Source organism: Lissotriton helveticus, chromosome 8 (assembly GCF_964261635.1).
Source record: "Lissotriton helveticus chromosome 8, aLisHel1.1, whole genome shotgun sequence".
In the NCBI taxonomy this organism is placed as follows: domain Eukaryota; kingdom Metazoa; phylum Chordata; class Amphibia; order Caudata; family Salamandridae; genus Lissotriton; species Lissotriton helveticus.
The window spans coordinates 9,423,405-9,436,050 of record NC_136069.1 but is presented as its reverse complement, the minus strand read 5'-3'; the positions used below and the strand labels follow the sequence as shown (position 1 = coordinate 9,436,050).

Here is a 12,646-nt window from a genome sequence, read left to right as displayed (position 1 = left end):
ATTACGATACAACGAGGGCCATTTCAACGCGCAGTGTAACAACTTGCGTAGTGAAAACCACGATGTAATAGTACCACGTTGAAATGGATGCGTGGTAAACGATCTCTTCCGGGTGCACTATGTGTGAAGGGGAACACTGGAATGGTTTGTGGGGAGGATTTGCTTGCAGAGCTGGTATACACAGAGTTACAATAAGTGACATAGGACACCCACCCGCAGCTACAGCCAAGCTCTAACAACGTTCATCGCATGCAAAGCATTATTTGCTATTTCATATGTTAATTTAACCCACCAGGATGAAATACTCATCTTCTTTGACTGCACTACCCATCATGCAGCAAAACACCCAGGCATGCTTTGACCACCATCTCCCACACAGCCGTAGCCACTCCGCGAAACCCCAACTCAACCCACCTCTGTGTGAGAATTGACACAGGACACAACAGCTCTACTAGCCCTCCTACAAAGCAGCAGCAACTACTGGTGTTCTTCCATTACACTACCTTGTAGGCAAGACCCCAAACGATTGGCCGTCCGACAAAGACGCACTTTGCCCCCAGAGCAAGAGCCTTTAGGACATCACTTCCTGTTCGGATCCCTCCATCCATGTATACTTCAATCCTTCCTCGCACAGCTTCCACGATCTCCGACAGCGCATCTATCTGGAAACAAACGAAGCAGTTACGACAGCAAGGATCTCCTACCTGGCACGGCTTCACCACTGGAGGGTGAGAGAGTTACGTGAACCCAGATGATGCAAGAGTGGCCAATGGGCAGGATATGTGCTGAGTCCTACCCACTCTTTTCATAACAATCTCCTGTGAGATGATAACCCTGAGTTCATCGTTGATTTGGTAAACCTTGACAAACTGCTCCTCATTTTAACATCATGTTTGCCAGAAATTAAAATCCTTTACTTTTCTATTGTCAGGTAATAAATTCCACTACAGTCCACCCATCAAACACATGCAGGTCAAGGAGTTTAAAAATACCAACTGTACAACCAGTGAAAGTCCCTATATCTGCAGCCTCCTTCAGATGACCAAGCCAATGGGAAACAATAGCTCCCGGCCCAGACCTGAAACTGATTATAGGAGACCGAAACGTGTAAAGTACAAGAGCGAAAGCAAAGTCATGCCCGCCTGCATACTTGTATCAAACCTCCTCCCCAGTTTTCACTTGGTGTGACTGAGAGATGGTGAGAGGCTATTATTGAGCTGAAAGTCCCAACAAATGACCCTGATTTACAGGAGTTACGCCCTAGGGTGCCCATAAGTTGTCTTGTACACCTTCTACTTAGACTTTCAGCAGCACACCCCTAAAATGATCATCCTCAGAGTGGTCCAACTTTAGGCCTGATTTTGGTTTTGGTAGACGGGGGTTTAGTCCGTCAGGGAGATGTAGTAAAGTACTCTGTTGCCCTCATGATGTGCCTGCTTCCAAGTTTTTAGATGTCTGTCGGTCAAGGGGACATCTCTAGTATTGGCAGAAATCGCTGTCACAACGGTTCCTGCCAAGACATTGCAAGTTTGCCGGATGGCTTTGTCAACATGATGGAGCCGTACAACAATCGATCGGATCGGAGCCAGAGAGCGAGAGAGGTGGGAGCGGAGGACGCTGACAGACCCGCTCCGCCGGAAAAAACGTCGGAAAAAAACGCTCTGAAAGCCCCAACTGCCCAGCCACTTATACGCCAGACTCCGAGCATTTGGGGTCTGCACCGGCTTGTCAACAGCCGCAAATTGTGTTTTAAAAGCTGCACGGGTCGCTTTAAAGCGGCGGGACCCGAGACCCGCGAATCGCGCTGACGCCGCGTGTGTCCCGGCAGCTGGAGTACGTGACAGTGGCAGAGGCAGGGAGGGGATCTGCAGAGGAATCGCAGAGGATCGGCAGTGATCGACCATTGAGGTATTCCCCTACCAATCCCTTTTTCACTGAGGCAGGTTGCGGCAGCAGCGTTTGGGGTGTGGTTTTTGGAGCACACCACTCTTCCTCAGACTCCCTTTGAATTTATTAGAGGGGTGTGGTTTTTGGAACAAGCCAGTCTTCCTCGGACTCCCACAGATTCCCTTTGAATTTATTAGAGGTCGTGACAGCACAAGCAGCAGCGATTGGGGAGCAAGTAAGTGGGCAGTAGTGAGCGTGAGTGTGTTTAACAGAGGCTGGTGGCCGTGCACGGCTTTGTCCTGAAAACTCATTCAAAGTTACTCAAGGTTACTACAGTATCCAAGGAACAGTCGGAGCAGCCTAACCGGTGCGAAAAAGCTGTGAGTTACAGATGTATTAGCTAAACAGAATTATAGCGCCGCTTGTTTGTTTCACCGGAATATCTGCTGATCTTGCCCCAGTTAATATAGGACACAAATTATTGGGGATTGGAGAAAGTAATCAAGGATTATGAGATCAGGAAAAACGCGACAAACACCTCAGAGGAAACCTAAAAAGAGACTGTTAAAAGTAGATCAAAATTCTACTACAGACACAAAGAGAAGGAAAGAAAACTTTTCATCTCAAAAGGAAAAGTTGGTTTCAGCTTTAACTCCAATAAGCGATTTTTTTAAATTTGGAGGAAAGAACGAGAACCAGAGATTTCAATTTCTCAAGGATCCAATGGCCGCAATCTATACCACAGATGGGGCTCAGGGATTGCCGAGCCCAATAACACCAAAAACACAAGTCAATAAAAGCCAACAGTGGTCAGGATGCCCAAATACAAACATTAAAATAACACAACCCAGCCCTGCTACGGAAATATCTGAACATATAAGAATGCGGGATCATGAAATAAATAAATGTAAAGATGACTTAACCAAGGTAAATAAGGATGTTAAAAGTGAGACGGCCAGAATGGATGTTCCACCAAATAAAGCTCTGATAACAACTATAGCGCAGGTTCACCCGTCCAAGGCCCAACTCAAAGATCAGCTCGAACAGCCTGTTCAAAATAAAGATGGGAAATTTGAAGAGTATCTAAAGGATAAAGGAGACCTCGGAGTAGCAAAAAATAAAGAATATAATAAAATTCAATCCGATGAATGGTTTGGTTCCTTCTCCATATCAGATGATATGGACCTCATTAAATCATTGAATTTCAACATAAAATTAAATGAGGACGTATTTACTCAAGAAGGGGTTAGGAGTTCAGCTATAGGTACACCTCAGGTTCAACAAATTGGGGAGGAGGTAGGGGCTGCCTCCACCCCAATTAAACAATTAGTATGTACCGACAAACAGGAGGAGAAAAACATCACGCTAAACTCTAGTCCTATGGGTAGTAAACCATTCCGGTCACCCCCAATTACAATCTCTTCAGTGAGTGGAATCGATCTAATTTCAGAACTCCGGTCGCAATCGATTAACTCAGTAAAATGGAGTGACAATCTACTGAGTTCTTTACAGCGAGTCATAGATGTATTAAATTTCCAATCGGACAAACTTGATGTTCAAATTGAGTTAATGAATTTGATAGCAACTTATATTGCAGGAATTAACACCAAACTGGATTCATTAACCGGATTGTTCAGTAAGGACAATCAGAGTAAAGCTCCAGGTAGTGGATTCCTAGTTAAATCAAATTGTGGATGCAGCCAGATAATCGATAAATTGGCATCTCTTCCTGAAATACTAACGGAAATTCTACATGTCGTCAAGCCAACTGAAAAAATGGCTGATAAGGAACACTCAGATGTGAATGATAAAAAAGACTAAAGAATGACAAGATAATTGTAGAAGTAAAGTCTCAACGCCCCGAATATGATGGAAGTTGTAAAAAAGAAAAAATCAAGGAATCTACTCATCCAGGGGAATTGCAAATTGTCCAGGAATCAATTTCTACACCTAACATATCAAATTGTGGATTAACAAAAAGACAACGAAAAAGAGCTCGTAAGGCCCGGCGAAATGTGAGTAAGCAAATTAGTCAAAAATCAAAGCAAAACTATCCAATATTTTCACAATTGTATTGTCAAAAAAGCAATCATCTGTGTAACAAAAACCCCTCCGGGGTCATGGAAGGAGCTATGTCTCTTTCGCAAGATTCAATTGCAAGTTTGAATAAATCCCTCCAAAGTAATATATCTTCATACACACAATCAAGTAATATACACTTACATGAAGACGCCAAACCAATAAAAAGTGATAAAGAGTGCCTTACTGTTGCAAATAAGCAAGACTTCCCAGTAAATTTAAAATCTTCTGTGAGATACAACATCACGGAACAAAAACAAGAAAAAATTAAGGGTCCCCCAAAAGAAGGAAACAAACAAATAATTGTTAATGGGGATATAACGAATTTGAATTTACGGACTGATGTTAAAACCGTCCCTAATAGACAAGATGGTAAAAACAGAACCGTACATACTTTAACAACTACGTCAACAAAGTGCGTGGAAATTTTCAAGGACCAAAACATGGTTAAAACTCAAGATAAAGTACAAGCAGATCAAAATAAACAAAAATCAGATAGGTGTTTAAAAAACAATTCGGAAAAATACACCGGCCTTTTGAGTGAATATATGGAAAACTCAGATTGGAATGACTTGAAAATTTACATGGATAAAAAGGGACGAGTCTGCGAGTTTTCTAAAAACAAATCTATCCCACAAGACCTTACAAACACGGAAGTAGGTAAAAAAATCGACAAAACTGTAAGTACAATGAGTGATGGACAAGAAAATATATTAAAGCAGGAAAGGGAGACCACGGATAACATTGTACAAATTAGAAACAGAGTTGGTAATACTCAGATAGAACAGAATAGTTCCATCCAAACGGGTATTCAACAAAGTAAACCAGGAGTATCAACAAATAAATTGATCTTCGAGCCAGAATATCAAACAAAGGGAAGTTTGGACTCTTTAAATAGGGGAAATCTAATGAGATTATTTAAGGAGATACCAAAACTGTGTAATATTACAACAGCAGATCTCCTGTCGGTGGAATTTTTGCAAAAGGAAAAAGGATCAGAAAAAGAAATTACTCTGACAACTTGGTCCTCAAAGGAATTAACAGCTCTGAATTTCTCTGAAAGGGAAAACTTTGATGCATGGGGTATTTATCTATCATATCCAAAATCTTTAAAATACCCGTTCCCACTTTTACCTGATACAATGATTGCGATTTTACCTGGTAAGGAGATCCGCCCTAAAACTTGTCTAAGGGGGGCTGGAAGTACTACTCCTAAAAACACCGAGCTGGTGAATACCATATTAGAGACAACAAATCAGAACCGAGTTTGCGTAAACCAACCGTCAGAAGGAGGTTATGATTGGTCATGGGTGCCCTATTTCTTAAGCCAAAAACAATCCTGATGAATTTGACAAATCACATGGGTTAAATCCCTCAGTGACACACCCGGATACGCCAAAGGAATACAAAATAAAAATCTGCTCATGGAATATCCACGGGTTTAAAGAAACTGGCCAAGATCTGGATACTCGGTTGTTTTTACAAAGCTTTGACATCATCCTTTTACAGGAAACTTGGAACCTGAATCCTAAACCTATCATTGGATATGTGGAATTCCACGTTCTGGCAGAACAAATTTATAAATATGGGCATCCAAGAGGTGGGTTGTCCATCTTTGTAACAGAAAAATTAGATTGGCAAATGGAAGAACTCAATACGGGTGAAAGCTGGATACAGGTTGTGAAAATGGAAAGCAAGAACTCTGGAAATAAAATGCCCTGGCAGCTGTTGATGTTAAACATATATGTTCATCCAGTTAAAAAGCTGAAAAAAGAAAAGTTTGTATGCCTGATCAACTTAATCAAGGTTTTACAGAAAAGTTATCAAAATTGTGAGTTGATAATCACAGGTGATTTTAATTCAACTTAATATGGAACAAGTCAAATAAGAGTTTGCGTCAAAAGGAAACAGAGGCTAATGAATTTAAAAGCAATTTGGACACTTTAGGATTACATATTCTTAATGGGACAAGAAAGGAAGATCAACCGGCAAGGATCACTTTTTTAAGTGGGAAGAACCAATCAATTATTGACTATACTATGGTCAGTAAAGAACTTTTCACCTCAGTGGACGCATTTTTCATACAATCCCGCCCGGAAAGTGACCATTTGCCGCAAATATTGACCATCAATGCAAAGCTGCTTGCAAAAGACAATATATCTGCTCTAACAGCAATCCCGGTAACATACAATCTGAAGAAATTAAAATGGCGGGTACAAATGTTGCACAAATAATGGATGCTGCTCAACAATTTATAACCAATGGTGGGGAGCAGTGTACAAAGTCACCAGAAGATTTTTGGGAACAATTAGGAAAGTTTCTTCTAAATAAATTTCCCGTCATACCGGGACGTCGAGGCCAACAAAATGAAATATATGAACCTTGGTTTGATATCAAGCTGCGAAACCTGAAGAGGGAAATTACACGAGAATCGAGAAAAGTATTTATGGCAGTAAGATCTGGAAAATCCGTTATAAACAACAATATTAAAGAAATGAAGAAAAACTTTAAAGAGAAATGTAGAGTGGCAAAAAAGAAACGTAAGGAAAAGATCTGGGAAAAATTACTCTGGGCCTGTAAATTACCTAACAGTTGTGACTTCTGGGGCATAATAAATAAGCTAACCAAAGGAATAGGAATGTCACAAAAAGCGGGAATAAGTGATAAAAGTTGGGAATTACATATACACAATGTATATAATAATATTATTCATGAGGTGTTGAAGAAATCGGAACCTGGGCCAGACACTCTGCAGGAGGATAAAAATACAAAAATTGGCTTTGACCCCTTTTCAGGGAAAACATCACAACATGAAGAAACTTTAGTTCAGCTCAATAGGGTTCTATATGAAAATAGTTTACATGATTCAATTTATAACAACTCAAACATTTTAATTGACAATAACCGGCTAAAAGAAATAATTAAAACATTGAAAACAGAAGGAGCAGCAGGGCCTAATGGACTTCCGAATGCAATCTTTAAACACGATGTAGAATTTTGGGCAAATCTTTTCACTCCACTTTTTAATTACTTGTACATACAAAATAAGATCATTAATTCGTGGAAAGGGAGCATTTTTCATCCTATATATAAAAACGGTAATCGCAATGAGCCTAGTAATTATAGGCTCATTGCTTTAACGGATGTTGACGCAAAACTCTATGCCTCCTGCTTATTATTACATCTACAGGACTGGATGGAGGGGAAAGGTTTAATTCCCAAATATCAAACTGGTTTTAGGCAAGGAATGGGCACAAGCACAAACCTGTCAGCGATTGCACTCCTTACAGAGAAAGCAATTTTAAGGAAATCTGGTTTATTTGTATGTTTCATTGATTTAAAATCGGCTTTTGACAGGGTTTCACGAGAACGTCTATGGTCAAAATTAAAAGGATGGGGGATACCGCAACAACTGATAAACTCTATAATATCCCTCCATAGTGAAACCTGGGCCCGGGTGAAGCTGGGAGATGGTAGTATAGCATCAGCCAAGATACTATACTATACTATACTATGGGCTGAAACAGGGGTGTGTCCTGGCCCCGAGCCTTTTTAATTTGTTCCTTGCAGACCTAGATAACCACTTGTCAAAAGTTAATGGCCATCCTCCGAAATTGGCAGAGAATCACATACAGTATCTGCAATATGCAGATGATATAGTGGTCTTAAGCCAAACCCCTATTGGTTTGCAAAGAGTCATCGACCATCTGATTATCTACTTAGACCAACAGGGGCTGGAGCTAAACAGGAAAAAAACTAAGGTGGTGCATTTAGTCGGCCCAAGACCTAAAAGAAAATTCAAGTGGTTCGCCAATTGTAAAGAAATAGAGGAAGTTGGCAGCTATAAGTATCTGGGTATCAATTTAGGGCACGGCATGTCCTTCAAAGATCAAAAAAGTGCAATGAGAGCAAAAGCCCAAACTTTTATTTTTGCCTATAAACAGCTCCAATTAAAATTGAGTTGCCCATCTTACAGTCATCTTTTAAAAACAATGGCAGCGCAATTACTCCCTGCATTGGCTTACGGACTTGAAATATGGCATGGTCAGGAATCTGGAATTTTAAACGATTTACAAACAAAAGTGTACAAAGCCGTCTTTCATCTCCCAAGAGCAGCGTCACCAGCACAGATGCGCCTGGAATTTGGACTCCAAAATCAGAAATTCCAGAGGCAATCTGTCTTTGTGAAATTATGTTGGAAATTTCGCTCTTCGGAACACGGCACCCTGAATAAATCTATGCTGGTCAGTAATAAAGGCCCAGTTTGATGAAAAAATCCTGTGTTCATGGGGTGAATACCTAAGAATAGCTCTCGAAGAACTGGGCATTCAAGAGGCATGGGATAGCAAGATGGAGAGGGTGGCGTTCAACAAAGTGTGCAACGGCTCCGCAAAACAATTATCTTTTTTAGAAGACAAAAACACGATGGTAAAAAGGCGACATTCCTGGACAGGGATAAATTCATATGTAAATTTAAAACCTCAAGCCTATCTAGCAGCTCATTTTAATTTATTCCTGAAAAAGAAGTTTATGCTGCATCGGTTTGGGGGATACGAAACAAAGGATTTGCAACCAAGTTGGAAAGGGAAATACGATAAAGCAACTTGTAGATTATGTGGATATCACAAGGAGTCCCTTTGTCACATGATGTGTGTCTGTCCAGCAGTTGGTGAAGCAAGAAAAACGATCTTAAAATCCATCCTAACAGAACTTAATATACGTACCTGCAGGCAGACCGATACCTATTGGGCAGGCGATCATCAAACATCTTAATCTGTAGTGGGGTAAAGCTTTTAAACATGATTGACTCACTTTTAAAAAAAGCGGGTATTGAATCAGAAAATACGGTTACTAATGAATTGTAAAATCTCATATTTATCCAGACGCCATGATGCACTTTATCGTGAATACGGTTATTAGACGAGTGGAATAATTTTCCTTTTCTATTTATTAAGATTTAATGATATATATTTTATTTCGAAATTGTTTTTTTAACATACTTTGTAGTCAATTTTAAAGTGTTACATGTTATGGTTGTAAAAAACCAAATAAAGATTTTCTTCTAATTGTACGTTTTTTCAAATTTTCCAATTCACAAATCCAAACTGGGATTTTGCTTTGGAAAATGATGAAGAAAACGCTGTCCCCTCACTTTGGGACTTTTCTACCATGAAGAGAGGGGAACTTCGCAGTTTTCATGGTCTCTTACTGCAAGGGTTTACCTGGCGGTGATGGACAGTGAAATCTGGTCATGTGTTTGTCCACTCTTGATCTGTCGGGCCGTCCGAGGTTTATATTGGTGGCGGAGACCGAGTAGTCCCCACTGTCGACATAATGGAGGTGCGCCCAACTCTAAATGAGGCGGGCAGACCTACAGTTTGGCAGAGTGGGTACTCTCTCTCCTAAACTCTAAATCAGGCCTTTCTTCTTGCATTGCTTGCTACACATAGATACCAGTAAGGAGGGCTTCAGGGAAAAGTCTTTTCCAATCAATATTTCCCTCCAATGTACAATATGTAAGTAATATCTGACAATTACTAGAGGTGAAGTAAACCCAAACCATACTTCCACTGACAAACTCTTTCAGTCCATCTCTTGCTGCTGCCTTTTAAGCCTTAGGTTTAAAAACAACTGATAATGTGTTTTTTTCTCCAAATCCTACTTAATTCTAGATTTTCGTGTCTTTAGAGAACATTGTCCCTCTGCACATATTCATGGTCAGAAGCCGTCTGTGTTCTAATGTTCGCTGCTCAAGTTGTGGTTCCTGGTGTTGAACAGAGACAATAAATATAGACCTAGTCTGGCACGTCAGCAGCAGTTTCTTGACCCGGACCACTGTGAGTCCGGCCTGAAATCCTCAAACCACGTAAAGCAATGAGGTCAGCTTTGTGAAAGAAGGCTGTGCCATTTCAGATAGAGCGGACTGTGACCATTTAGAAGGTCCTGAGGGAGGATTTGGATGAGTTATTTGAAGTGGCGGGCCCAAAGGATGTATGAGCAAAATGTGAAAGAGCAGTAGAATGGTGGACCCAGGAGCCCTTTAGAGTAGCAGGTACGAATGCTCCTCCACCCCTGGTCAAGACCAAACACGACCCAGTCATAAGACACTTAAAGACTAAGGTTCACCTAAAGGAAGTGAATTTGCCCAAGATTTTTTAAAATCTCAGGAGCCCAAAGAGTCTGTGTATGCATACTTTGAGAAGATGGTGCAGGTGTACCGGGAACATAGCGGATTAAATAATCCCTTGGAGATATCATTGGAGGGTTCCTCACCTCCTTTGATCAAGGGCTAAGAACTGAAATCAGCAATCAGATCTTCCAAGGTGTTCTTTGCTGGCAAAGGAAACCTATTGATCAGACCCTGCAGTGTGCAAAATATTGCAGTGACATGTTTGAAGGTAATCATAATGGGCTGAAGGAGAAGCTCCTGATTGCCCAGACCCAATTAGCACAGAATGGAGGAGTGAAGGGCCTTACAGAGCCCCTTCAAGGACCAGAAATTGACCCCAGTGCTGGAATAAACATGCAGGGAGTTGCCATTGCATATAGAGGAAGAACCCAAGGGTTAGGAGGACGTTGTTGGAAAACGCCTGGAACCAGTATAAGTGCCCTAAAGAAGGTTACTCCTTGTTACATCTGCAACAAGATCAGGCATTGGAAGCAAGAGTGTTGCTACAATCCCAAATGAGCAATGATCGATGCCCAAGCCAAAAATGTTGTGGTGCATGGAGAGCTTACTCTGATAAACAGACTCCCCTATGCCACCTTCAAAGATCTGGAAATCAGGCACGTCACAGAATTCCCCCACACCTATGCAGATGCAAGGAGGAAATTCTCACTTCCAACAGAGCAATAGGGTTCCCCATAGTCAATGCGTGTCCAAGAATGCTCCGGTCCTCATCATGTTTGAAGGTTCCACAGATTTGGAACAGGCCAAATGCTGGTTACGGAGGGGTGAGGCGTGCGTACTTGGAACAGTCTTAGAAGGAGACCAGATTGGACTGCATGAAGATGGAGAGTGCAACAGACATCCTGTATCTTTCTTTATAGTTACAGGAACCACTTGTTCAACTGTTAGAAAAGTTGAGGTCCCGAAACTACCCCTCTTGGAAAAAGAGGTCCACGTTGCAAGCATTACAAGTCAGGGGCCTCCAAAGTGGGTTACTGCCCCTGTCCAAGTCAAAATTGGAGACAATATCAGTTTGTGGTGTGTGATTCGAGCCCTGTAAATTTGCTAGGAAAGGATCTCCTTTGTAGACTAAACAGCATCATATACTGTACGCAGAACGGAGTCGGGATAGAGACCCAAGTGGCAGATGCAGAGTTCAACCTAGAATCACTGGAACCCGTAGTCAGGTTGTATTCAGTCATTACCAAAGAGGACCGACCAATTGATTTGAGAGAGTCAGTCAGAGAAGATGTCTGAGATTTCACTGGAAGAGAGATTGGATTAAGGGTGCCAGACCCTAAAGATAACCCTTCAACCTAATTCAGTTTTACCCCAAATGGCCATTAACAGGGCACTTCAAAGGAAGGCACCTGCAGTCCACGTAACTCTCAGATCATGGCCTTAGAAAAAGTTAATAAGTAGTGGAATATAGTACAGGATCTACGAAAAATAAACCAAATTGCTGTTCCATGCTATCCTTTGGTACTGAACCCTGCCGCGATTATATTCCAAATTCCTCCAGAAGCGGGGTGGTTCACAGTCATTGACCTTTGCCAGGAGTTCTTCTCGATTCCCCTTCACGAACAAAGCCAGTTTCTCTTTCGTTTCGGTTCTAAGAGAAGACTCTAGTGTGATGTTGAGCACCTCAGGGATACACTGAACAGCATCCCATTTCAATCAAATACTAAAAAACAATCTAGAATCTTTGATTAAGTACATCAGTGAGCTTCTGATTGCATCAATGACAAAGGATGTTTGTAGGCAAGACACTATCGCTCTGCTGAACCACTTGGCTGAGAACGGGCATAAGGTTTCCCCCCAAAATGTTACAGTATTATCAAAAGGAAGTCACATGGGATAGAGGTGGAGAAGGGAGTCAGACAAGTGTCCCGTGAACGTATCGAAACGGTCCTTAAAATGAAGTTCCCAACTACTCAGAGAGATGTACGAATGTTATTGGGCATGGTTGGCGACTATGTTTTCTTTGTGGCGAAGCCTATACGGCGGCTCATGTATACAGAAGTCAAATAGACTGTAACAAAGAATGACAAAAGTATGGAAGCCTTCCAGGAGGTCAAACGTTTACTTTGCAGCACACCTACACTTTTAATGCCAGACTATACCAAAGAATTTCTGCTCATTTGCCATGAAAAAAAAGTCCGTCAACAAAAAAAGTATAGTGAGAATCAGGAAGGGGGACATAAGGTGTCCCTTCCTGCACAAAAACTATCACAAGAGGCTTTTTCGTCTTTCAATGCGTGCGGTAGAATGCAGCACGTATTGAAAGAGGAAAAAACGAGGAGAAATGAAAACATTTCTCCTCGTTGCGTCTCGCTATGACACCTCTAGGGTGGCGCAGCATTCAGACGCATCTCCAGATTTACGATTTCTTGTAAATCTGGAGATGTGTCTTGTTCCATGGGTGTTGCGTGGGAACACCCACAGCAACACCCATGAAACACCCAGGCCCGGACGGGCCGTTGCGGGCATCAGGCAATCCCCCGGTGCGCC

The 12,646-nt window shown here is 41.6% G+C and overlaps 1 protein-coding gene across 4 annotated transcripts in view; it reads right to left on the bottom strand.

The window, feature by feature from the left end:
- Nucleotides 1-12,646, bottom strand: part of HAO2 (hydroxyacid oxidase 2) — a 174,966-nt gene that overhangs the window by 10,292 nt on the left and 152,028 nt on the right. For all 4 annotated transcript variants that reach the window (XM_078656360.1, XM_078656357.1, XM_078656359.1 and 1 more), the window contains one exon: nucleotides 504-662. In XM_078656360.1, coding sequence (XP_078512486.1) covers nucleotides 504-662 — 159 coding nt within the window. The remainder of the gene's footprint in view (nucleotides 1-503; nucleotides 663-12,646) is intronic.